General features: G+C 45.9%; 4 protein-coding genes and 2 long non-coding RNA genes across 6 annotated transcripts in view; 4 read left to right on the top strand and 2 right to left on the bottom strand.

The window, feature by feature from the left end:
* Positions 1–2,622: 2,622 nt before the first annotated feature.
* Positions 2,623–27,021, bottom strand: part of CG43795 (uncharacterized protein) — a 47,861-nt gene continuing 23,462 nt past the window's right edge. The window contains exons 4-14 of the mRNA NM_001103965.3: positions 20,365–20,539; positions 13,056–13,188; positions 12,429–12,572; positions 12,137–12,337; positions 10,491–10,559; positions 9,497–9,606; positions 9,227–9,441; positions 7,907–8,045; positions 7,591–7,696; positions 7,373–7,523; positions 2,623–4,832 (exon numbers count right to left, since the gene is read on the bottom strand). Of these exons, the coding sequence (NP_001097435.2) occupies positions 3,697–4,832; positions 7,373–7,523; positions 7,591–7,696; positions 7,907–8,045; positions 9,227–9,441; positions 9,497–9,606; positions 10,491–10,559; positions 12,137–12,337; positions 12,429–12,572; positions 13,056–13,188; positions 20,365–20,539 (2,579 nt within the window). The 3' untranslated portion in view covers positions 2,623–3,696. The remainder of the gene's footprint in view (positions 4,833–7,372; positions 7,524–7,590; positions 7,697–7,906; positions 8,046–9,226; positions 9,442–9,496; positions 9,607–10,490; positions 10,560–12,136; positions 12,338–12,428; positions 12,573–13,055; positions 13,189–20,364; positions 20,540–27,021) is intronic.
* Positions 17,143–17,542, top strand: lncRNA:CR43793 (long non-coding RNA:CR43793). The gene has a single exon (NR_073898.1). It is a non-coding gene; the product is annotated as a long non-coding RNA:CR43793 (long non-coding RNA).
* lncRNA:CR43792 (long non-coding RNA:CR43792) lies at positions 17,542–18,043 on the bottom strand. Its single transcript, NR_073897.1, has one exon. It is a non-coding gene; the product is annotated as a long non-coding RNA:CR43792 (long non-coding RNA).
* CG13557 (uncharacterized protein) lies at positions 18,202–18,922 on the top strand. Its single transcript, NM_137954.2, has 2 exons — positions 18,202–18,343; positions 18,629–18,922. The coding sequence occupies exons 1-2, from the start codon at positions 18,211–18,213 to the stop codon at positions 18,805–18,807; spliced, it is 312 nt and encodes a 103-aa protein (NP_611798.1). The 5' UTR covers positions 18,202–18,210; the 3' UTR covers positions 18,808–18,922.
* Positions 20,867–22,320, top strand: Or59c (Odorant receptor 59c). The gene is made up of 2 exons (NM_079099.2): positions 20,867–21,792; positions 21,848–22,320. Exons 1-2 carry the CDS (start codon positions 21,017–21,019, stop codon positions 22,305–22,307), a joined length of 1,236 nt encoding a protein of 411 aa, NP_523823.1. The 5' UTR covers positions 20,867–21,016; the 3' UTR covers positions 22,308–22,320.
* Positions 22,845–24,455, top strand: Or59b (Odorant receptor 59b). Its single transcript, NM_079098.2, has 3 exons — positions 22,845–23,679; positions 23,738–24,095; positions 24,150–24,455. Exons 1-3 carry the CDS (start codon positions 22,910–22,912, stop codon positions 24,216–24,218), a joined length of 1,197 nt encoding a protein of 398 aa, NP_523822.1. The 5' UTR covers positions 22,845–22,909; the 3' UTR covers positions 24,219–24,455.

The following is a 27,021-nucleotide window of genomic DNA, read 5'->3' as shown; positions in this document are numbered from 1 at the left end:
ATTTGCTTACTCTTCTTGGCAATAATGTACATCATGTACTGAACTTAAATGGAAATTGGAGATTTGAATTATAAAACGAATAGCATTAGACCATGTTTGTTCAATAAAATGAGTACTGATGAATACTTTCAACACTCTGTGCAAAGGCAATGTAAAGTAGTCCATCTGGAAGAAGACAGTGGGATGGAAGGATGTGACTACTTTATCCATATCTTTACTTGAACGGATCTATCTAATCTTTTATAAATTGGCTACCTTAAGAAACGCTTATAAGCTGTTCGATTTAATTTAATTTTCTGAAGAAGAAATATTCGACTCATGATTCATTGAACTTTTTTTTTTTCAACTTAAGCATAGCGGGGCCAAATGTACGAGTCTCCAGAGAGCTGTATTTTTCGGCAGTTGCTAGACCGTTTAGGCCATTTTGCTATGGCTCCCTTCCATGTCTTCTGGCTCAGAGGCAGCTGCTGTTAATAAGGTGTTGAGCAATTTTATTTTATTGGATTCTAGCACCAGGGGCCCACACATATCCGACCGATCCGAAGGAGGCTCCTTTAATTTTAATTGGCTCCACGCCCAGGAGCACGTGTCCTTGCCGCCAGCTTGTTACTCAATTGCCAAGTGGTCTCTACCCAACTCCCCCCTTTCCGTTGGGCTTTGTTTTTGGCATATGTGTGTAAGTAGTCTGTGTGTGAATGTGTGGAGTTTGCCGCCTTTAGCTGCTTTTTTTTTAGGCGAAGGCACTTTTTTGAAGGCTTGCCAGGCCGTTAACATGTGCTTATTTAATGCCGTAGAAATTGCCATTGGCATTTATTGCCGTAATTAAGAGATGGAAAAATCCTTGAAATGCTTGGCAACTCGCACTCGCTTTAGACCGGAGCTCAAAACAATACAGTTGGCCATCAAAGACCATCGGCTGGTGAATAAACGAGTATTTCAGCTCCGTCCGGCTTCAAGATTGTGCAATTTTCCGGCTGGCGAAAGAAAAGCAATTTGTGTTTTCTGGTAAGTGCCATATTCTTTGTTTGCCAAAGCCAGCCACATCTTCCCTTCCTCACTCCATCACTCAATTCGCTTTGAAATTTATGATCCAGTTTTCAGTTTGGGGTAGGAAGTTTCACCTACGACTTTCTGGCGAACCTGCTTCTGCAACAGGCGTTTAATTAAACGCTCTTAATGGCACAGGCCATGGATTTAATGTGAGTTTAAAGCACTTTCACACACTCGCTAATCGCAGGCCGTAAATTAAATTGGTAAACAATGACCACTTGTGTTATTTAAACAAATACGCTTAGCACAAAAGCTTTGTTATTTAATAAAATCACTTCCAATTTAGTTATCCAGAACTCAATAAATATGCATGCTTAATGTAAAATATCCCATTTTAATTGCACGCATTCGCCACACATTTCGCAGTAAACGCTCCACATAATTGCTCCTTGCCACTTTCAACGGATTCGGACTGCCATTAAAAAAACACTCAACTGCTTTTGTTTTGCGGGGCAATTGAATGAAAAATAGTGAAAACTCGCCATGGGAAAATGGCCCAAAAAATGGCAGTTCGATATTTCGCTGCATTGGCGGCATTGTTAATAAAAACAAAAAAGAATTTGTTGGGTAGCCAGGCGGAAACTGCCTCGATTACGTCTGCGCTTATGTCAGCGGGTTTTCCAACTTGCCCCTGAATTTTCCGCTTTAAAAACGCGACAGCCATGCGACAGCCGCATATGGTGAAAGTTTAATTAATATTGTCACGTGCTGCAGCTGCGAAGATGAAATTCGTTAGTACATTACACCCAGCAGTACCCGTCTATAAATACATATATATATATATATATATAAATATTTTATGTTTATTCTGGCATATCTGATGAGGTGTAATGATTGAAATTCAATTTAAAGAAACTCGGAGAACGTGCCGCGCCCGATGAATTTTCACTTTTTCTGGGCTTTTCGAGTGCTTAACATTCAGTGCACACACACGCGCACACATCCTGGCGGGGATGTCCTTTTTGGGGGCTGATAGCACTAAAGTTGTCTGCCTGGCTGCTGAAGTTTAATTTGATACACAAACAGAGAACAAAACAAACCCAAACAAGGCGAGGAACAGAGCGGCGCCCAAACAAAACAACATCCGATGAGGCCGTAAAACATTTAAATTAACGTCTCCTTCTAAGCGGCAGAGTCCTTGCTAAGGACCAAATATGTGTGCCCGAGTTGAAAAGGCATTCCTGAAATGGCAGACGTAAATGGCAAAAAGGGTCACACGCAGGCATGTCCATAAAGATAAAAACCATAACGTGCTCATAAAGCGCAAAAAGGCGCCAACACTTTCCATCTACTGCCCCCCAGTGATAGACGGATGATGCACTGGAAAAGATCGGTTGGGGGACCTTTTATTTCAGCATTTCCAGTCTGACTGATAATTTCGAAGTTAGTAAATAACTGACAGAAAAAGGCGGTGCTTTTTGTTTGAGTGTGGCCTCTGTAGCGTACTCACCCCAATGCAATGCATGTCGAGCTGGTACCCCGGTGCGTATACTTAATGAAGTTGCTTGGAGATAAACAATCAGTTTTTGTGCCGAAATTCCAGCGCCCAGTGACAAAAGAAACACTACGTTTAGGTGTACATTCAGTAGAGTCGCCATTTATTGGATTGCTTTAAACAAACGCATTTAATGCACATATTTTCCAACTCAATAACATCAACACTTAACTACAATTGTTGTTCGGGTCTTTTCAAGCGACAACGCAGATTTCGCAAATGTCATTTTCCGTGATGCAGATGGGATTTCGATTCGGCAAAGGTTATTTATTGATAATGAAGTATTTTGATAATAGTGTAGGTTGGTGTGGGACATCTAATTAATGCTTAATTGTAGCTACAATTATTTACTCACTATATTAGTTGGAAGGTTTCGTATTGTGTGAGTTTGGAATTTGTAGGAGATATGTGTATATTGTACAGCTCACATCAACACATTTTATTTATCATTACCTATATTACAGAGTGGCCATTATGGCCAATGAACAGTGTGTGCATGTGGTTGGGCTCCCATTTTGAATAGATCAGATCGGCACTTAAATATGGCTTAATATAGTAAATATAACAGCAAATGCATTATGAGTGCGCAAATCATTTCCATTGGAAATGACTCGCTGCGATTTTCAATTAGTAAGCAATTTAGATTTAATTATCTACACACATGAAATGTAAATTTTATTAATATTCTATCGAAAGCACATGACTTTCAGCGAAACTGCATTGTTGACTTTTGCGCCTGCGGTGTGTGCCAAATTCCAATAAATTCACAACATTCGGGGCTCATTATAGTTGCAAATCATTTTGCTTAGCAATGCAAATCGCAAACGCCGTCGCTTTCGCTGAAATCGCGTCTTTTCCACTCCGACTTACATATGCCTATGTTTAGCTAAATTAATCAGTTATCTAGTTAGTTGTACAAATATAATTTAGTAAAGTCTTTGATAATTCAACTGGCCTAAGCATAAAACATTTTCGATTGCCGCCAATCAATGCAAAATCTGTTCGGCAATTACAATTTCCAACCACATTTCCTCCAACAATTTAATTATTTCGGGCTGCAATGGCGAAGTAACTTCCAAAACCATAACCCTCCAACATCAACATATAAATCTAGAACAGAATTCTGCATTGCTGGCCAAGATTTATTCGCTCTACACGGAAACCTCTTTGGTATACTTGGACCGATCGTTGAGGTCCAAGACCAACTTGTCTGGCCGCTTGGGTCGAGTGGTGCCTCCACTGCCGCTGGTGGAGTTGTTCGAGTTGCTGGACACATTGCCCAGGGAGGGTGCCGCCACGGGCTCGGCCAGCTGAGCGGCCAGCTCCTCGGGTGCACTGGAGTACAGGACTATGTCGTCCGTGGAGTGGGCCGCCTTGGTCCTCGCCTCGACCTCGGTCTCGACCTCAGCGGCGGTGGTGCGGTCCAGAAGCTCGGTGCTGCGGGATTGGATGGGCAACTGTCCAGCCGGCTGCTGGCCCAGCTGGGGATTCTCCTGAGCCTGGGAGTAGCTGCCGCTGCGTCGGCGGCCAGTTAGCTTGTACTTACTTCTACAGTTATCACAAATTTGATACGAAATGCTGAGCTCGGCCTCCAGCAGGTTGCGTGGAGCCCGTTTGCAGCTGGTCGGCGGCGTATTGGTGGCCGCCGTTCGCACCGTGGGCCTCCGCTGGCGCTGGCCCACGTCCTGGTCAAGGTCCTCCGACTGGGAGCACATACACTCCAGCTTGATGTTGGCGAAGCTCAGGCTGCCCTCCTCCTTCGGCGAGCCGAGATGGTCGCAGGCGCTGCGCGGCGGACAGCAGTAGTAGTGCTCCTTGGACGCGTCCAGGCAGCGACTGCAGATGATGTGGCCATCGGCCGTTCGCCGCAGCAGCTGCTCCCGGAAGTCGTCGCCACTGAGCTCCGTGTTCACGGCCCGCTCCTCGTAAGCCGCCGACGGGGGCGTCGAGCTGGGCGGCGTTTCCAGCACCATGGTGGGAATACTGGTTCGGCCACTCCCCCGACCCCCGTTGGAGTTGTTGTTCTGCTGGCTGTACTTCTGCATCTCCACGTTCAGGGCGAGCAGGGGCAGTGCGCTCTGGCGATTGGCGGCCGAGTGGCCTTGGGCAGTGGCGCCCGCCGCCGCCGCCACAACCATTAGGCCACCGGGTGTCTTTAGGCCGTCCAGCAGGCTGGAGATCGTCATAACCGCCACGCCCTTGGGCGGAGCCATCTCCTGGATGCGCTGCAGCTGCATGCTCAGCTGGCGGATCTCCTCCAGCGCCTCCTGGTCCGACAGCTTGGTTTCTGGGCGGGCAGAAGAAGGGGGTTTGGATAAAAGTAGAATATATTTATATATATTGTATTATTATGTATGGCTTTATAGTTATGGTCACCCCGAAATTGGGCAGTTAAAGAGACGTCAGCAGCAATTTAAAGATTGGTTGTTGGAAGTCAGTGGTCTTTTGTATTCTGGCAGCCCAAGGGCTAACCAGAAATCGCAACAAATATAGAGGAGATACGATCTGCTGTGGAAGTGAAAGCTGTTTTCATGGCGCGCTAAAAAGCGAGGCTCCTGCTTTCCGCTGCCAACTTTTGCACTAAAAAGTTGCGCGTCCATGTCAAAAGTTTCGCACTCCCCAAACCCCCGAAAAGCGACCCCACATTCAAATGCGTAATGTTTGTACCGTCTGCGGAAGTGAAAGCGAGAGTGAAAGTGTGGGAATGTGGTAGGAAAGTTGGACCCTGTTGTGGTTTTGAGTGCGGCTTGGCAGAGTGGCAGACATCCACTTCGCTGGCGGAATGATAAATGGCCATTCAATTCGGTTGAAAGCCTGTCGGTATGATTTAAGCCAAGTCCACTCAAAAGATATCAAGTTTCAAATAATAGGGGAAAAACAAACAAAATTTTCGAGCGTAAGGAAACGTACTATGGCTCCAAAATTTACGAAGGATTTCAACCGGCTTGTGACCCTTCTTTCCGTTAAGTGTATTAAAAGCAGACGTTTTATTTCCCCCACTGCCCGATGAATTTAGATTTATGGCTGTGAAATTAAGCGAGCGGAGCAGTCGACGCTGGCCAAAATTGAATTTATTATGTGTGCCCCTCTTAGTATGCAACACGATATTCCTTTTGCGCTCGCGAGTTATTTAAAATGCGCCACACAGATATGTGTGTGTGTGCGTGGTGTATGGGTGTGTGGGTGGACGGTCGAGTGTTTGCTACTTTGTGATTGTTCAATTTAAATATGCAAATTGAGAGCCGCTTAAAAACACGCCCAGCAAAAAGCAGCGGCACGAAAAAAAAAAATGTAAATTTAACGCACAATTTACGCAGCCGCAAAAATGCGCTACGTTTTGTGTCGAAATAGAAATGCGAGTAATAAAAAATTAAATAAAAAACTCTTCGCCGGACTGAGAGCCCGTAAAGCATTAAAACATAAACCATGGCTCCCTGGCAATAAACTCCTGGAATTAAAAAGGCTCGCCATCAAACCGAATAGTCAACAAAGGCAGCCAAAAAGGTATAATGACCAAAAGAAGCCAGCTTCTGAAATTACCAACGAGTATCTTCTATTTTTCCATCCTGCCATTCAGATTAAATTCCATTTTGCGCCTGGGATGTGCATTAATTTATGCAGTTCATGCGAATGCAAATATAAACATGGTTCTTTTTCGTTAGGCCTCTTAAATGGAATAATAAATCGCGACTGCCAATGACTAGAGCTTCTTTGAAATATTTATGCAAGCCATATTTATCATAATCTCACCATAAACATGCGTCGATAAACAAACGCAATAATAGTATTTATTTAAACTTTTTCCCATTAAAACTGCTCCTACTTCCCAGTAAGTTTCCAATATGTTCGCTATGCTCTTGGCGTTGATCAATTAATCGAAAACTCGCTGCTTATGGCGAAGTTAGCCCCTGGTTAGAATTTAATTTCTAATCAAAAGTTATTGGCTGCGTTGCTGTGGCATCCGTGCAATATCGTAGTTCAATTACAGACTCTTCACAGCCTTAAAGTTTTCCCACGCAAATGGAAATTCCCAGGCAGCACGAAACGTGAGTCCACCCGCCATCCGTTTGGGATGGCTGTGCTGTGCTGGTCCGCTCGGTTGCCTCATGGGTGTGTTCGTCGATGCCAGGCCAAGAGCCTCGGGGGAGTTCACATAGTTGTTTATACATCAAAGCCAGCGAAGCGGTAAACAAATATGGCGTCGGCGGCAACTTGGCGGAAGTTTGTGCTTCGGAGCTCTTTCCTTCCGTGGGAACACACACACACACACACATACATGCGTGTGCCACACATACATGCATGAATCGCGGGTTAACCGCATCTAAGATTGCTCTGAAGGATCTTCGGCGGCAGGAGCGAGCCATAAATCAGCATCCTGGTGCTGTCAACTGGATGTGGCATGGCTCATGTCTAGACAGCTCCGATAAGCGTGCCCCTGACGCCGCCTGTACTGCTCATTTTTTAATTTGCCAAATAATACGCCATAAATAACAGTCGACTCGGTAGAAGACTTTATCGACGCTACACTGCGGGAAAAAGTCTGAGTTTCGAAAGCAAATTACCCATGAAGGAACTGCAACTAAAGTATATTTTTGCAGACTTCAATCTTTCTAAATAATTGAGAAACTTGGAAGACGAAGGAGTAGTCACATGAACTAGCTTCGGTTTCTTTCTGTGCACACTGAGTACACTGCTTTCCCTCCGCAGATCGTTTGTCAAGTGGACACTGTCGTTTGTCATAAGCGTCGATACGCTGGGACCATTAGAACAAATGGGGCAATTGCCGGCTATCGCCGGACGAGCACTGGCACTCCACTCTGGACTCACCTGCTGCCACCGGGACCGTGGAGGTGGTCACCGAGCTGGGATTGGCGAAGGTGCGCACCTGGGGACGAAAATTGAATTTGGCCCCCGACGCCTTGGTGCCCATGCCGATGTTCTCCTGGTGCGACTTGCCGCTGCGTAGCACGATGTACACCTGCGTCAAAGTGGGTATCTAGTATCACGGAATGGCCGGAATGGTGGGGCAGAACACCGCTACTCACCTTGCTGCCGAAGATGAGGGCCAGGAGCAGGGTCACCGTAAGCTGGGTGTGGCAGAAAAAGATGATGTACAGCAAATCCGGATTGGCAGGCGACTGCAGGAAGAGCCTGTATGCGAAGGAGTAAATCAAATAGATGTACCAATTAGTAAGGATTGGCTTAAAAGTCAGGAGGCATAGCTGCTTGCCACTAATACGGGGAAATCAACTAAAGGATCCGAAGCATGCTTTCCAAGCCAAACGAATATTTCTGATGAAATCAGTTAAGCTCTACGATTCGAGGAACTTGTTGTTGAGCAAGTAGATGTGGTCTACTTACATGGAGACGTTGAGGAAGCAGGTGAGCAGGAACTCATTGTAGATGGCCATCGAGATGAAGCGGCTCTCGTTGAACTCCGACGGCGCCTTCCGCACCATGATGCACAGGCGAACGCCCCAGGCCAGGAACAGGACCTCCACTGGAAAGGGATGGAATCGGAGCAAAGGGATTAGAGCCATTGTGCACTTCGCAGGCTGCCCAGCTTCACTTTGAAGTTTAATTACCAAAACCGCAGCACAGCTGGCCGCGACTGAGTTGAATATCATTAGATGCGAAATTTCAAGGCTGGCCGGGCTTCGTTTTCTATTGGCCGCAACTATGGAAATGGATGTTGCCGCGGCCAAAGTAGTTTTTATTTCATTTTTCTTTTTTTTTTGGGAAATGTTCAACATGCAATTATAAATGTAATACGAGCTTTGGCGTGTAGCCAAGTCAAATGAAGTTACTTAGCAGCTGGCTGCTGCCAAAGTGCCTGATGAACGCGAGAAGCAGCGATAATTGCTGTGCGTGTGTGGCACAAAAAAGAGCACTGTTGCACTGTTGCACTGTTGCACAGTTGCACAGATACACAGTTGCACGGATGCACAGATGCAGATAGAAGCACTTGGGTCTTTTCTGAACTTTTTTAATTAAGCGCCCTGGTAAGTGGGACACAGTTATACCCGGCAAATCCGCTCCTCCGCAGCTCCAACTCAACAGTCAGTTGGTTAAGCGGAAAAATCACTTTTGTGCCCTTTAGGGTGGACCTTATTGCGGCCGAAAGTCGTGAGTCAACTTCCACTTTCTACAACTCCAACAGATTCGCTTTTTTGTTAATGGAAAACCCCATTTCAAATGCAATTTATTACAACTGAAATAAACTTAGGAAGGATATACCCAAATGTGGGTATATACCATCCCACGATAACTAAGTGACTCACACACAGATCAATAAACTAAGAAAGTAGTTTAGTTTAAATTCGTTTAGAAGACCGTCCACTCTAAAACCCATGATAGCCAACCATTTGACTTCTGAGAGCAGGGCAAGTGAGCTTCGAAGTTCTGAAAAAAGAGGAAAATATTGATGTGTGTGCACAGCTAACAAGAGCAGCAGGTGTTCGACCCACTGTGCCGGTTGGCCAGACAACGATTTCATGCTGCTGAACTTTTGCATTTTCCATTTCTTCTCTGGCTTTTCCTTTTTTTTACTGATGCATATGCGTTATGAGAACATAGTGGGTTTTTTTCCATTTCCAAAGAGACGGAGCTCGCTTTAAGTGGCCTTTGCGATGGCAAAGCAACTTACTTCGAGCGAAATTGTTTTACGTATTGCCAACTTACTCGAGGTGAACGTGTAGTCCCACCAGTCGGTCTTGCAGAGGAACGCCTTCAGGTCGTCGGCGGTGCGTCCCACCACCACGTCCGGCGGTGAGACGAGTGTCCTGACCAGCAGGCAGGTTCCGATGGCTCCGCAGATGATGCCCAGTCTCTTGAGCAGGGCGGCATCCGTGATCTTCACAGCCTTCGCAGATCGAACTCGGAAAATCACCGATATCCTGTGGTCGCAAAATTTTACTCAAATATCCAGAAGAATGCACTGCATATCCTTACCGCCAGGTCTTCAGCATCAGAGCTCCGTAGGTCAGGGAGAAGCCAATCTCACGCAGCCAAATGCGCGCCGTGCAGGTGTAGAGATTCGGATTCGGATACATCACAATGTTCTGCAGATAGATACATTAGCTTTAATAATTGCCTTCTGTCCAGAATGCCTAAGAAAGGTAGCTATTTCCCCGACACTTTGGTTTCTTTGGTAAAGTACTAGGCGGTATTTTTCCGGATGGTTCTTCAAAACACAAGTGCAAGCCAGCGTTTGTCATTCAAGCCGCAGTTCACGAAGACCCCGAACCATCAAACCAAACAATAGGCCAACTTTGATGAAGCAGGCTATCAGGACAATAGGTTATTCGGGGGATCTATATTGGCTTCTATTTTCGGCTGCCTTCACGCCTTGCACATATTAAAAAATCATAAAGCAAACTGTGCTGACAGCCACCCTCGTCCTGACCCCCAGGACTCGTGTTTATTCCCATCCTCTCATCCTCATCCCGCTACGCATCCTCCCACGCCTTTGTGTGGTCGTCAAGAGATACTCATGGCGGCCAAATAAATCTGCCACACATAAATAAATGCTGGGACAGCCACTCGCAGGATGTTCGATGAACTGCCGCTTAAAGTTGTTTATTTGGCCGGCATGCCATTAGTTTCCTTCGCCAGCCATAAATCAATCAAATTAAATTGTGTAGAAATCGATGGGTTTTGGGTTTTGGGTTCGAGTGCTCTGTTTGCCGATCGCTTTTCTATCTCATTTTTCACCGAATGCAAATTTCGTGGCTATTTATGGCTCCATTGAGTTGTAATAATGTTCGACAGAGCCGTTTGTAAGCCCCCCGGAAAATGTTTCAGATGCATTCGATGACTCTTAATTAATTCGGATTGCAGTGAAAGCAGCCGTTTGCTATTGATTATGCCACTCAATTGAAACTGAATTGCTTAGTTATTGTGTATGCAGTCGATTGACTAATGGAAAACGCCATCCATTACTTACCGTGCAGTAGATGAAGAATGCTCCCAAGGCGATGACCCGCAACAAAGCCGGACTGGCGGCCCTCACCACCTGGAAAACGGGAGAACAGGACAACAGGACATTTCCAATTAAGTACTTGCTGGCTGAAAGTTTGCGAATTTAAATTGAAATCGTTTAATCCGCACGATTGCCCAAGGACGCAAGAAAATCTCTGCAGCACCCGAAGTCTCCAAGTTGGACTCGCTCTTGGCAGGATGTCGGATGTCGGGCGGCATGTTTAGCGCCATTTAATTAGTTTGGGCACACACACACACACCATCTAGCGCCCATCGGGGACTTCCCCGGAGACACAAATGCGACAGAATCGCATTACGAATGAAAACAGTTTAGTTGGCTAGTTGCCTTGGGAGGCGGACAAGTGGAACGGGCTGGGGAATGGGCAAGGGAATCCATGGAGCTGGGGATAGCAAGATGAAGGGATGTGGGGATGTCGGACAGACAGCACACAAATGTCAGACTGCGACAAGGGAACTGAATAACTCACTTGCCGCACCCAACATGTATTCACTGGGTAAAAAAAAAGACAAAATTAATATAATAATGGTTCAAGCATAAATCAGCGATGTAAAATTCAGATACGCATAATGCTCCCTCAATAAATTGTAGAATAAACATCGTTTATCAAAAGTTATTTCTTATCTTATCTGCGAGATTGTTTTCAGTGCATATATATTACATCCGCTGTGGACGGGAAAACTGCGAGTGCCAGAGACAATTGGACGCCGGCAGCTGGACTTGTTCTCTGGTCTAATGAGTGACCGAACGACACTCGAGTGGGGAGGTCCTGGGCTAGGACCTACTGCTACTCCTACTTACGCCCACTTCTGGCGGCAGGAAGCAGCAGGATGTGGGCGTTCCCGGCTGAGCGAATGTTTGCACTTCCGCTTATGCGCGACCATATCCGCTGTCCTGTTGGCCTGTTGCCGCCTGTCATCGGGCTTCTAGCTGCTGGCTGCCAGGATCCTGACCATCCATGCTGCACGTTCAAAATTAACTCGATTCTAACAATGGTAAGCCGCTTAGCGGCTGAATGATGACAGCAGCTTAGGTTGGCCCGCTCGGGATCAGCGCTATTTGACAGTGCGCACCGATGGACGACGCAACAACACAGTAAGCAAGTGAAAATAAAATATGGATGGACCGGTTGCGACTGGCCGGGGATAATGCCATTATGATGGCTTTACAATTCGGTGCAGATTTCAGAAGATTCACCAGGGCGCTCAATTCCACAACTGTGACTCGCAAAAGAGCTTTTCAGCTTCCAGTTTTAGCAAGCAGATTAGAATGCTTTCACCTCGTAGGGAAATTGTTATTTTGCTGACCAATTAGTTTCTGAACATCAGATTCTGTTTGTAGATGGCCAAAGTGAAATAAAGTAGAAAGTAGAAACATTGAATCTCCTCCTTTCATTGCAATAAATAAAACCCAGCTAAAAGCTCTTATAAGTTGGCTGTCCTAAAGTCTTCTAGTTTGCGTCAACTTTAAAAGAAACTTAATAGCTAATTGAAACTGGGAGATCTGTTTAGATGAAATCAGGCACAGCCTCGCTTAGTCCTGCTGGCAGACCACAGATATTCTACTTAGAGGACTCCCTCACCAGGACTCACCTTAACCTGCTGGTAGCGAAAGGTGAACCAAGCGGCCGGAGGCAGGAGCCCAATCACGATGCAGGCCAGCGCCAGGATGCTGGTGCGCATTGGCCAGTTGAGGGCGGCGATGCAGGGCGAGGAGTCCTCGCAGGAGTCACAGCCCTCGGCGCACGGCAGGCACTCGTACTCGCTGTTGCTGTTGTACGTGGAGTTCTTGCCCTAATACATATTTAATGAGAATAAAGCTCTTACGGCGGCCACTTGACGCGGCACCTCCCATTCGCCATCCGTCATCCGCCATTCGACTTACCAGCATCAGCTTCTCGTACTCCTCCTCCAGGAGGCTGCCGTTGAAGAACTTGTGCTGCGAGACGATGTCCGGGAAGTAGAATCCCTTGCGGCACAGACATTTGTAGGAGCCGCGCCGGAAGCCCAATCCCATGATGGCCTCGCACTGTGAACGGCAAATGGAAAACGGAAGGAATGGAAATGAAAATTAAGTGCTGACTGCGGTGAATTCGGGTGCCTACACAGCGAGGAATTTGTCGACCCAATCTGGTTAGCATTTGTTTTTGTCGCAATAAAATTATGTCTCAGGCACTTAAGTGTCTGAGCCGATTTTTCTTGGAAATTGTCTGCGCACAAATTGTAACAAAATTTATTAACCATTTCTGCAAAAAGCCACTGCATACTTTTGGCGTACTTTAAATGTTATGTCGCAAAATATTCTGTTGTCTCATCAATATGAGATTTCACTTCTACGGTGGCTCCATTAAGCCCACGCACCAAAATTCAAATTGTGTTTGAAAATTTCTTATGAAGTGCTTAAGAGTATGCAATGTTGTCTCAATAGCTAAAGGCAGTGCTCATCACATTTCCCCCACTTTTTCCAGCACCCCCCCTTTTTTTCTCGCTGTGTAGCCGGACTGACTCTCACCATGGTCGTGCGCTGCTTGCACTTGTCCGTGCCGGCGAAGATGTTCAGCGGTCGCTTGGTGCCCGGCGTGTGCCGCTGCGGACACTGGTCGATGTCCACGCGGCGCAAGTCGATGTCGATGCCAGATGTGCCCCTGCGGGAAGGAAAAGCGGGTAGTCAGCAGAAGGCGTTAAAAGTTTATGTTATTAATTTGTCAGCTTAACAATCAACTGGGCGGCACTTAAGCCAAATGGCGCCATTTATAACTGGATTCAATAAGACCAATGCACCGACAGCCATGGATATTTATGGACATGGTCGGGTGTCCAGTTGCCAGTTGAACGGCCAGTTCTCAGCGATAACAAACAATAAATTCCCGCTCTGATTGTGCATATGTCTAAGGCTCGGTAGATGGTGAGTGGTGCGATTTCGTACAAAAGGATAAAGGACACGCGTGTTTGGTTCCGGCTCCCGAAGACCGGAAAAAATAGCAGAAAATTATTTTCTTGCTGTCGTTGACGGGATATGGGAATGGGAATGGAAGTGGGAATGGGCATGGGTTGGCCTTGTCGTTTTACAAAGACATAAAGCCATGAAAAGGGTGCACTAAGCCGTCGACCCCTCGCCAGCTAGCTAGTTGGAATCCCATATCCTGCGTGTATGTCTCCGCAAAGGTCGCCCTCGGCAATGGGCAGCCACCCAATTACACGCATACCTAAGCAGAATCCTGGACGGAGGCAGCTGGAGGCTGCCGGCCGGAACACATGTAGAATTTTACGCATAATCTCGGCCTGCCTACTCGTCCGCATTTTCACGCCGGAGTTGTGGCCATAGCCACGTCCTTTCTCCGGCTTTCCTTGCCCGTCGGCCGGAGAAAGTTTTCTTGCGGCATTTGCCTTGTTCAAGGTTTTTAAAGTTGCAGGAATTTACTTATGGGTTTTCAATGAAATGTAAATTTTGTATTCAATGCTGCAGTATGTGTGCACTTGACTGTTTGGCCATTGAATTGCATCGCACTGAGATGATGAAAGATGTTCTGGGAAGCTTAATTTGCTTACTAGTACTATCTTTGTTTGAAAAACAATAAATCTCTTGTGAACTGGAAGGAAATAAGCTCGAATGCCTTCACTGTTTCATCATAGAAACCTGCGCTTGTGTTCATCTTTAAATTGAAAAATATAATGGACCCCAATTATTGAGAAGCGGGGCTTTTTCGGCAAGGGTGATTTCCATTTCGTTGGTTCAAAGAGAAAAGTTTCACATGAACTTTCGTCTTCGTTTTCTTTTCAATAACCCGAATTTCTCGAAGCCCACCCACCGTCGGCCATAATGTGTTTTGGTCCCGGCCATATCCGGTGGCCATATCCCAGGGATCCGCTGAGGATGGGATGGGATTCGAATGGCCGGGATCGGAGTACCGGATCCGGGACTACAGACATTCGGCTCGTGATGGTGCCCGCTGTCAGTTAATATTGACATATCAGTTTGTATTTATTTGATTGTTTCTGACAACTTATTGATTGCGAAATTCGGGAAAAGGGACCACTGGGAAATGCACAGCGGCGGCGGGACTGGCTGCACAATGGCCATATTACATTATCGTAATGATTATGTTAATTCCCAGGCAGTTGATCCCGACGCCTTTGTGTCCTGCAACCCGAATGACTGACTGGCCGACCAGTTTGCCTCGTCCTTTGCCGTTGCTATTATTGGGGCCAAGTTCGAAAGGATGTATGTTGTGTTGCGTTGTGTGCTGTGTGTTATTCCCCATTTCTTATTTGCCTTTGCCCAATGCCATTTATTTGCTGTGGTTTCATTTTCCCAACTCATGCCTTCGTCGCCCTTTGTCTGTCTGGCTGGCTTTGTTGTTGACAGTTTTTGAAGATAATTTGTAAACGGATATTAGAAAATAAGCTGATTGAGCCAACCGAACGAGTTTGTCCTGCTTCCGTGCCACAAATAAATAGACATAGATATAGATTGAGATATACGTGTGTGTGTGTGTCTGCCTTATTGATTTATTAGTTTGCGCCTTGCGCTGTCGACCGATGCTGATGTGACAATGTTTGCCTATCTGGCGGATACTTGATTTATATGACAAACGCCTTTTCGGACAACTCGGCCTAATGCCTACAAATGAGCCATAATCGACGTAGAGTTTGAGGCCAAAATTGCTAATGGGTTCGACCAGGCCTGTTGAATTCAAATTAACTATGACATTTTGCCAGCATATTGACTTAAATTGCTACATCATGTAATTGGTACAACATGTAATGGGTTTTGATTAAATCCTGCTTCGAGTGCACTTTAAGGATGGGATAACATGGAATCCCAGCACTTTTGGCTCTGGATTAGGGACTCGGTGGAGTGCAACTTGTGATGCAGAGCACGTGCAACAAACACGCACTACGTGAGTAAGTGAAATGCATCTGTAGAGCTTTTCTTGCGCGAGATTCCCGTCCATTCGCTCTCTATATATGTCTAACATCCTAATACCCGCCAAACATGCACGTGCCAGCTATTTAAAACTGGCGACAGCAGTGTTCCCTGGTTGCTCCATTTGCGAGTTCATAAAGATGGTGGTAACCAAAATATGGCATCAACTTTATTGCTGGGAACGTAATACGATGTACCATCACAGGCAGCCAAACCCAGACCCAAGCCAACCAAAATCTATCCACCATTACGCATACCGTTTTGTTGCCAGTTTGTAAACAACTCATCTGCTGTACCAGCGCCACATTACGTATACGCCATGCGTGCCCAATTTTCGGTCGTGGCTGCTAATGCACATAATCAGGTTTGTAGTTTGCACCTCGCCGACAAAGTGAGCTGTGGTCTGTTGGCACAATCAGTGCTGGCAGATTGCCACATTAAAAATTCGATATTAAGATGTTTTCAGATGGAATTGACATTTAGAAGTACCTTTTAGTATAAATAGAAAAAGACTCACTACTGTATATTACGGTTTTGTTTGAATTATTTATACATTGTAGTAGTTGCTTGACTCATTTTCTTGTGATTTGTTATTAAGCTGCTATACTAACATAGGGACTTATCTGATGATTACTTCTAATATGTTTTCCAATTAGCAAAGATACAATCGCATTTTGACTTTGAAAAGTTTCTGCTAACTGGCCGGAAAATGGACATGGTGACAACTCTGAGCAAAGCTCTTAATCTGCCATATTTGCCAGCCAGCTAGGCGGACTTCATTTACAAACTAATTTAAAATACGGCCCGATGACAGGACCAAAATGGCTGTCAAACCTTTCTGGGCGTGGAAATATGGCTTAAAGCGAGGCCACATTAAAGCCAGCAAATGGGTGAGACGAAATTCTGGCTGCCAATACCTGGGCTACGCAGATCCTTGAGCCAGCTACCACACTTGGCTCTCTGGAATTCAGTGGCTTGCACATGCAAATCCATAATCAGGCATACATTCAGTCCCTGCTGCCGACTCACAAAGGCTGGCTTATTGCCTGATATTTGATATTTCCGTTTCCGTTTGCATCATTATGCTGAGTCCCCAAGAAACGGGTGGATGGCGGGTAGGGATTTGAGCCATATTGCAGCATAAGTCAAGTAAATACAATGCTGGGATTACAGTCCACATTCGTAGCCGCCCTTTGGCCCGTTGGCCCGGTTTAATATTGAAACTTTGTTGGCGCCCGCAGAGTTGTGAGCGCTAAGCGAAACTTAAATGAAATCAAATAAAATTATTGCCCCAGCAGGAGGTCCTTGGTGGGCAGGACTCTTGTGTCCGTGTCCTTTCGCAGCGGGCGCCTAATGTGATTTGTGCGTTTAGCGCCCTTTTGGCCAAATAATTTATAATAAAATTAACTCTAACTTAATGTGAATACTTATTGTTCGGCTTGGCCTGGCTTTACGGCTTTTTTCTGCTTTTCCGGCGACGAGCCTGCATATTTCATGCAATTAAGAAAAATGAGCCAGCTACACACACCGCATAGCAAATTAAATTAATTAGCAAGTTTCCGCCACGCTCATCGCTTAGCGCTCTTTTATTTTTCTGTGTTCCTCGCTTCCGCCGCAACGTAAACAAATTAATTTTGCCAACTAATGGGAAACTGATAGCAGCACATTATTAACACGAGCCGGACGCGGACATGGTCTCGAATGTGGACTGCACGGCACGCGGGGAAGTTGAGCTACAGCTCAACTTTGGCCCTTTTGGCCCCCAGTTTCCCGCCGTAAGCCGCTAAAACAAATGAGCTTTGTTTGACGTCCTCCTCCTGCTTGTGCGGACTGCATTCTATTCCGGCCATGCTAACCATTCGCAATGTGCAGCTGCCACGCGGTGCAAACTAGAATGAACTAACGAACTTTTAACATTTCCACATTAATTCAGCAGGACCGCTACAGTGGGAAATGGCAGGCGAATGCTCATGTTTATCTAACTATTTAAATAATAAAAGTGTCTGGAATAACATGTGTCTGAATCCAATGATTTTGTTGCAAACTTGCTTTATAAATAGTATACTGTACAGTTTACACATTATTATTAAATGGCATAGAAAATAGTTAGTTTAGTAGAAGTTAATTGGCTCATACATCAACTTCAAAGCCAATTGAATTGATTTTTCTGCAAGTGCCGCAAATCTGCTGGGAAACTTGAGAATCAGCTGTATTTTCCACTCCGACGACAACCACAGCCACAACTTCCGGTCGACCCACAGTGCCTCCACTGTCCACTTGGGCGGGCCAAATTTATGTTGCAACTAATTGCAGGCAGTTGCTGGGCTTCCGCCAGCAGCAGACAGCTTCCTTTACGTTCGCTGGAGGTCCTGTTCTCGATGCCAGCCGCACAAAGCCAGAATCCTGCGACCTCTGACCCCGCGCACCCATGGAATTCGCCCACCGGCTGGCTGCGTGTGAAATTTATCGAGCATGCAAAGTCATCGAACACTAAGTAGGCATGTGTGTGAGGAGCTAACTTTATAATTGATTGCTTTAATTAAATTTTGAAAAGTCCACCTGGCATCCGGCAGCTGGCAGTGTAAATAGCTCTGAATTGGAGCATCGCAGCGCAAAGGCGTGTGTAATTAAATTTCAAACGCTTACTTAGAGCGAAGTGAAGTGCTTGCAATAATTACGAAAGCCATTAGCCAAGGTCCCGAAAGAGGCGGCCAACTGGGTGAGATATTTGCAAACAGTTATGGTCTCCAAGTGGCTGCGCATCTTGGTTCTATTTCTTCTGGGTCTTGCAACCTCGCGGGCCTCCCTATTTCGCTCCGAGTCGCCGAAACCACAGTTGAGCTGGTGGCACAAACAGTACTACCAGTCGCTATGTGAGTACAGAACCAAAACTCTAATTGAATAAATAAATATGCAAAAGTCATTGTGGGATAATACGCTATAAATTACAAGTGAACTTAAACCTGGGAAAATTGCATTTAATTAAAACATGTTTCGGACTCTGTGCTTATTTGGCTGCCCGCAGGCAAATTCATTTCAATTAAATCATATTTAAAGCCAACCCCAAAAGCATGTATGAATTGCGTTTTGATTTTGAGCATCTTAAACCATAATCAAATCAAACAATTTCGTTCGTAAATAATAATTTCGTTATCCAGGGCAACAGAGGCTGCGGTTTACGACGACTCCCCGGCCAGGAGCCACTCCCGAATCGGATGAAGCCAGATTGGTGTATCCCTGCTACTGCTACAAGCCAACTCCCGAGGGCTTGGCCACTGCCAGTCCGGTGGAGCAGCGAATGATTGAGACCAAGGAAATATTCTTCTTGAACAAATAGTGAGATGTGCGGTAATGATGTATGTACACAACGATATGTAGTCGAAATAAAACAGGTAAAGTGTTCATTAGGAAAAAGTAAATAAACTCGTTGCGGGATTTCCGTACAATCTGTCTAAGTCCTGGACTTTAAATCATTGCTCCAAATGCCTGACGACGACTTTCAAGACAAGAACAGCCATCGTGCCAGTCAAAAGCAATTTTGGTTGGTCGAAAAACAAAAGCCACGTAATCCTGGCCACTCCCTACCGAAACTAACTCAGCCACTAAGTGAAAATAGTTTGCTAGCCAAAATGTGCTTTGCTTTTGCTGTGCTTTTGCTTTTGCTGTGCTTTTGCTGTGCTTTTGCTTTCGCAATCTGCTGTCTGCTTTGCTGTTGTCTGCTGCCAGCCATTGATAATTGCGAATTATGCATGAAGTAGAGTAGAAGTGTGGACCAACTGCCACGCCCCCTTTGCCCATGGCCACGCCCACTCGCAATGTGGTGTTTTGTCATAAGTCTGATGAAAGGGTTTTGATAGTTAACAGCTGTCATTAGTGCGATGGCTTACAAGCATTAGCATTTACTTTCGCAACGTTAATTCTTGCATTTAATGCCCTCTTCAACTTTTGGGTGCACAAATAGTTTTAAACATGAAAAGGGGAATTTTGTTTTATTTATCAGTTTTACATTGCTTGATCGGCGACAGTGTAAACAGAGTTCTATCAAACCAGATAACGCGAAATCATTCAATTGAAAAAGTTGCCATAGAGCAAAGCAAAATACAAAACTATTTCAATGAAATGAAAGAGGGGATGGGGGGGATATTATTTAAGCCAAGAACGAAGTCGAGATACTTGAAAGAGCAGAAAGTTTTACAACACGCTGTTCCCCGACCAAAGAACTCTGTTTTGGGCCGGTGCGTGAGCGGAATGTGCACCCAGTCCGTCGATTTTGGGAAGAAGTTGCAAAGTAGTAAAACTTAAACTCGGTTGGTGGCACATTGCACGTGCCACACTGGAACTCGGCCCAAAAGCCCGAAAAGGGCGCCCGAGAGCAGCCATTCAGCTATTCAATTACTTGGTCCGCTCTAGACAAAAGCCAAGAAACTGGCACTCGCTCAGTTTTCCGAATTTTCCGGCTTTCCTTTCCTTTCCATTCGCCTGTCTGTCGCTGCCAGCGGCGGCTGCTCGCTGGGAAAACTGCATTGCTCGGCTGGCACTTAGCGCACCATTGCACTTCTCTTTCGAAATTTCCCATGCTGCGAATTATTTATAAAATACTCATCTGGTGGCATCCGTCATGTGCATGTACTTGCCGCACTTGTGCATTGTACCCATTGCGTTGCAAGCAGAAAAAGGACTCGTTAATCCTTAATATATGAGGTATATGAATGTGGGGGCAATAGTTATGCCAGATAGTTCAAAAATAATGTAGGGTGCTATATATCTTATCTTATAACCCAACAAGTGGGAGAACCTGAAGTATTTTCTTCATTCTAGAATTATATTCACATTTAATATGACTTTGGTGATATAGATACTCAGACCCCCAGTGGGCAATGATTTCCATACTCACTTGAAGTGATATGTGCCGTTTTCATAACCAAAGAACGGCACCGTGTAGGTAAGCATCCAAATGTTGCCACCGCCGCAATCGTAGTACGGTTTTGACCATCTGCCGTCCTCGTATTTCACAGCCAGCGTGTCATCCTCGATGCGCTCCTCCGTGCGGTTCGAGTAGAGATGAAAGGCTGCAAGGATACGGAAGGGTTTCAATAGCGTTATCCATTATGCAAACTGTAATTAGAGGACCCAGAAATCGATCGGCCTTTCACGGCAGTCAGCAGCTCTCGGATTCAGTGCACCCCAAGGGGTACACAGCGAGAAATCGAAGGGATTTTCACAACTCTTAATGACTATATTCATTGCAAACTGCTTTGTATGTTGTGTGACAGTCTGGGAAATGGGAATATTTAACTCAACTTTCAAGTAAGAGGTAAACTATTTTTTCTGCAAGTGCTTCACCTTGGCTGTTTGCGTTGCCTAAGACAATCCTGCGACTAATGACTTTATAAGTGCAAACGTGTAGCCTTGGATGACTCGGGACTCTGTGATGAATAAACCAAAAATGACGCGACATTAAAAGCAAATCAGAGTGGCAATACTGCCGTATAAAAACCCCTTCAAGCGAATCTCCGCTCTAGAAGTATTTAATCCACCCCGCAAAGATGACCAAGTTCTTCTTCAAGCGCCTGCAAACTGCTCCACTTGATCAGGAGGTGAGTTCCCTTGATGCCAGCGACTACTACTACCGCATCGCATTTTTCCTGGGCTGGACCCCGCCCAAGGGGGCTCTGCTCCGATGGATCTACTCCCTGTGGACTCTGACCACGATGTGGCTGGGTATCGTGTACCTGCCGCTCGGACTGAGCCTCACCTATGTGAAGCACTTCGATAGATTCACGCCGACGGAGTTCCTGACCTCCCTGCAGGTGGATATCAACTGCATCGGGAACGTGATCAAGTCATGCGTAACTTATTCCCAGATGTGGCGTTTTCGCCGGATGAATGAGCTTATCTCGTCCCTGGACAAGAGATGTGTGACTACGACACAGCGTCGAATTTTCCATAAGATGGTGGCACGGGTTAATCTCATCGTGATTCTGTTCTTGTCCACGTACTTGGGCTTCTGCTTTCTAACTCTGTTCACTTCGGTTTTCGCTGGCAAAGCTCCTTGGCAGCTGTACAACCCACTGGTGGACTGGCGGAAAGGCCATTGGCAGCTATGGATTGCCTCCATCCTGGAGTACTGTGTGGTCTCCATTGGCACCATGCAGGAGTTGATGTCCGACACCTACGCCATAGTGTTCATCTCCTTGTTCCGCTGCCACCTGGCTATTCTCAGAGATCGCATAGCTAATCTGCGGCAGGATCCGAAACTCAGTGAGATGGAACACTATGAGCAGATGGTGGCCTGCATTCAGGATCATCGAACCATCATACAGTAAGATGTGGCGCCTCATGGTCTGACTGTTCTACTCAAGGACGAACCGTTTCAGGTGCTCCCAGATTATTCGACCCATCCTGTCGATCACTATCTTTGCCCAGTTCATGCTGGTTGGCATTGACTTGGGTCTGGCGGCCATCAGCATCCTCTTCTTTCCGAACACCATTTGGACGATCATGGCAAACGTGTCGTTCATCGTGGCCATCTGTACAGAGTCCTTTCCATGCTGCATGCTCTGCGAGCATCTGATCGAGGACTCCGTCCATGTGAGCAACGCCCTGTTCCACTCAAACTGGATAACCGCGGACAGGAGCTACAAGTCGGCGGTTCTGTATTTCCTGCACCGGGCTCAGCAACCCATTCAATTCACGGCCGGCTCCATATTTCCCATTTCGGTGCAGAGCAACATAGCCGTGGCCAAGTTCGCGTTCACAATCATCACAATCGTGAACCAAATGAATCTGGGCGAGAAGTTCTTCAGTGACAGGAGCAATGGCGATATAAATCCTTAGATCCTTAAAGTGCACGGCAAAGAAAAGCGCTTAACCAAATATTTGCTGCCCGACACTTTCACTCTATACTCGTAGTATCCCTAGTGTTTGCACATCCACTCCAGATGTGATTACACACTCAAAGACGCCGAGCATCTTCAGTGCCATGTGGTAATAAGAAGCAAAACCGGGTCAAAAACCAAATGAATATGCGCCAAATCCCCAATACCTGCCGTCAACATTAAAGTTAACCCATTAAAATTTTTCAATTTTTGTATTGAAACCAATCATTTAAAAGAATGGCAGCAATTTTCGCCGTAATACAGTAGTTTAACATTGCCCCTTTAAAAGTCGAATTGAATAGCCTGATTGGTTTATTAACCAGGGCACCCGACAATTAACTATTAAGCCAGTTAATTGGCAGTTGACAGGGCTGCTTGCACCTCAATAATAAATCCCCTTAAACACTTAACACCTGGCTGCCGTTGGTTAAGTCTAATTACAGACCACAAAACGATGGGGCGTGTCTGTAGCGCGGGAATGGAGCACTTGTTCGATTGAAGGGTTATGGTATCCGGGTATAAAGTGCAGGTGCTGGCACCGACCACCGGTCAGTGGGCATCATGGCGGTGTTCAAGCTAATCAAACCGGCTCCGTTGACCGAGAAGGTGCAGTCCCGCCAGGGGAATATATATCTGTACCGTGCCATGTGGCTCATCGGATGGATTCCGCCGAAGGAGGGAGTCCTGCGCTACGTGTATCTCTTCTGGACCTGCGTGCCCTTCGCCTTCGGGGTGTTTTACCTGCCCGTGGGCTTCATCATCAGCTACGTGCAGGAGTTCAAGAACTTCACGCCGGGCGAGTTCCTTACCTCGCTGCAGGTGTGCATCAATGTGTATGGCGCCTCGGTGAAGTCCACCATCACCTACCTCTTCCTCTGGCGACTGCGCAAGACGGAGATCCTTCTGGACTCCCTGGACAAGAGGCTGGCGAACGACAGCGATCGCGAGAGGATCCACAATATGGTGGCGCGCTGCAACTACGCCTTTCTCATCTACAGCTTCATCTACTGCGGATACGCGGGTTCCACTTTCCTGTCCTACGCCCTCAGTGGTCGTCCTCCGTGGTCCGTCTACAATCCCTTCATCGATTGGCGCGATGGCATGGGCAGCCTGTGGATCCAGGCCATATTCGAGTACATCACCATGTCCTTCGCCGTGCTGCAGGACCAGCTATCCGACACGTATCCCCTGATGTTCACCATTATGTTCCGGGCCCACATGGAGGTCCTCAAGGATCACGTGCGGAGCCTGCGCATGGATCCCGAGCGCAGTGAGGCAGACAACTATCAGGATCTGGTGAACTGCGTGCTGGACCACAAGACTATACTGAAGTGGGAATGCTTGCAGATCTATAAGATGCGCTTCTTAGTTATTACCCGTATCTTTCAGATGCTGTGACATGATTCGCCCCATGATATCCCGCACCATCTTCGTGCAATTCGCGCTGATTGGTTCCGTTTTGGGCCTGACCCTGGTGAACGTGTTCTTCTTCTCGAACTTCTGGAAGGGCGTGGCCTCGCTCCTGTTCGTCATCACCATCCTGCTGCAGACCTTCCCGTTCTGCTACACCTGCAACATGCTGATCGACGATGCCCAGGATCTGTCCAACGAGATTTTCCAGTCCAACTGGGTGGACGCGGAGCCGCGCTACAAGGCGACGCTGGTGCTCTTCATGCACCATGTTCAGCAGCCCATAATCTTCATTGCCGGAGGCATCTTTCCCATCTCTATGAACAGCAACATAACCGTAAGGATTACTTCTTTCCTGCCAACTGCCTACTTCACATTTGACCCATTTTAGGTGGCCAAGTTCGCCTTCAGCATCATTACAATAGTGCGACAAATGAATCTGGCCGAGCAGTTCCAGTAAAATTAGCTCACAAAAATGATTCCGAATGGCCCTGCACCCATGAGCCCCCGCAAAAAAGAGCCCCCCCAGCAATTCTTTATGAGCGTGTTTTGCATAAAATGTGTATATGTTGTGGCTTATCTGGCAAGATTTCGGCTGATTTAGTTGCTAAATGGTAATGACCAGGCCAAAGGATGCGAGAGTCGGACTGAATTCGCAAATTGCGTTAGCAGACGGAAATTACAACGGGCAGACGAGTCGACGACGATTGTAACAACAAACGTTTGGGAAATGGGTTCCAAAGCTCGGAAAATATATCCCATGGAGGGATGAAGCAACCACAGGAAGTACATATAACCGTTTACATATTGTATGCGATTTTTATTTAAATTTTATGTTAAACACGTGACTGTTAGCCGGCGAAAAGGCGAAGCACGAGCATGTATAATAATACAAAACGGATCGTGGAACAGACTGTGGCGAAAGCAAATATTATGACATATTTTTGCGGTTTACTTGCCGCACACGCGTCATCATATTCCCGCAAAACGAATGCCTCCACATTGGAGTACATAATAAACATGTAAAGTGGTTAGGATGGGGCAAGATGGATGAACCCTGATATATTGTATGTTTGCACTAGACGCACGGGAATATTTGCAAATACGCCATTGAAACGAACAATGGTAAGGCAAATAGCCCCAAGGAGTCCGTCTATTTCATTCCTCACTTCTCATACTTCCTTTTGACAGGCAAAACCTCACTTAAACGGTCAGAAATTCATGTTCTACTTATTTTATTTCACGGTTTATCTATGAATACTTAAGCACAAGATGTGGTCTTATCTGATGGAAAACACATTACATGAATGTGAGCAAAAACATTGTTTAATTATACTTTCCACTTCGAGTATGGCATGTAGCAATTGAGAAAATCTTGACCTACATTTAAGTGCTCTCTCAGTAATTACTACCTTTTGATCTCACTTTTCCAAGTGATTGATTCGATTTTTTTTTTTTTTTTCTGTTTGCCTAATTACAGCTGATGTTGTTGGCAAAGCATAAAGCAAATATGAAACATCATGGGCATTTTATACACACTCAATCAATCGATGACTTTTGAAGCCTGTCTAAACAATTGCAGCTCCATCTATTTGGCCACCATCTACAAGCGCCATAAGCAATTAGGCTAAATTATTAAGTATTAAGTGCACTCAAATCGACATTATTATTAATCATTTTCTGAATTCAACAACCAATAAAGTGATTTCGCTGCAGCTGGAAAGGCTATTAAAAGCACTCGATTCGAATTGACTGTGCATTTCGATGGCCTGGCGATTGGCAAAAAATATGATTAATTATGCAATGAAAAGGTAATAACTTCGCGAATTGCCTTTTTTCGGCGTCAAATAAAAAGGAGAAACATTTGCCTAGCGCACCGCAAACATATAATCAAATTAATTGCGCTTGAATAGCCCGCCAATTGGTTGTGGTGTGAAAAAGCCCACACTTTACGTATGTCCTTGATATCCTTACCAAAAAAAATGGAGGAACATATGCGAGCAGTAAGACAAACAAATATGCAAATTCGCATAAATCGAAGAGAAGGGCAGCGGTTTCAGCACCCCATAAATCAAAATTAAAGAAGTTTAGATAAATGACCCGATGTCAAACAGGAAACGCTTTCGCTCATTGTTAGAGCCACAAATATAATTTGGCCAGTTTTTTTTTGGCAGTCTTTTCAATTTGCGAACAAGCGAGCGAGGACCGGACTTCTATCTATCTATCTATCTATGGCAAATAGTTGGCTGCCAGCCTGCAATCAGCTTTTGGCTGTGCCAAAATGCCATTAGTATGCATGGGCCATGTGCCCCGGCCATGCCCACCCACATTTGCCACCCGCTCTGCGGAATGTTTGTTTTCGATTCCATTTGTTTTCCCTTGGCCACGGAGGGACATGCTGCTGAGTGGGCGTGTGTCACAGCCAAAGTCAGGCAAAGAGGGCGATCGAACACACGGCGTATACGTAACACAAATATTTCAGCGCCATCTCGTGCAATTTCGTCCATGCAATTTGCAGGCCTGAGCCTGCGGCCCAGTCTGGTTTTCCGTATCTCTGTATCTACGGGTGAGGGAATGCAAGTGTGTGGTCACACGGAGCAAAATACCCACAAAGTTATCTTCAAGGTTTTATACTGGGCAGGGCAAAGGTCAAAGTGCAGCAACTATTGTCAATCTTTGCATTTTAAAATTGAGTGTTCTACTTATGTCCTTCCATTTGCAGAACTAAAGGGAGAATCATTAAGTCAGGGTGGTACACTTCATTCTGTTCGTAGGGAATAAATGATTCGTGGTACCTGCAAAGTTAGTTTTTTTTTAAGGCCTTTTTTATTTCCAAATTCAAAGGCACGGAATTTCGAAAACCAATTCGCTCAGTGGAAAGGCAGGGAAAGTACAGAAAAGCCCATGTTGTGGAACAACCGCGGCATTTAGTATTAGTTGTAGGCAAGCAAACAAATAATTTGCATGCCACCGTTGCACACGCAAGCCGGAAAATGGGAAAACGGGAAAAGCCGGCAAATGGGGAATGCGGCTGGCGATGCGACGTGGCGTAACCGTAACCTTTAATTTGCAAATTATTTTGAAATGTTGCGGCGCGCTCGTGTCGAGTGCATTTGCTGAAGTTATGCAAACTGTTGGACAAGAATGGGAAGCACGGAAAGCATGGGATATGCCAACATCATTAAAATTCATTAGCATGCCTTCCATCGCATCGCCTCGAATATTGTAGATTTAAAGGGAAAGCTGGGCGAATGGGCCAGGTA

Source organism: Drosophila melanogaster, chromosome 2R (assembly GCF_000001215.4).
Source record: "Drosophila melanogaster chromosome 2R".
Classification (NCBI taxonomy): Eukaryota; Metazoa; Arthropoda; class Insecta; order Diptera; family Drosophilidae; genus Drosophila; species Drosophila melanogaster.
Note: the sequence above shows the minus strand (reverse complement) of the source record. Positions and strands in the feature narration are given on the sequence as shown.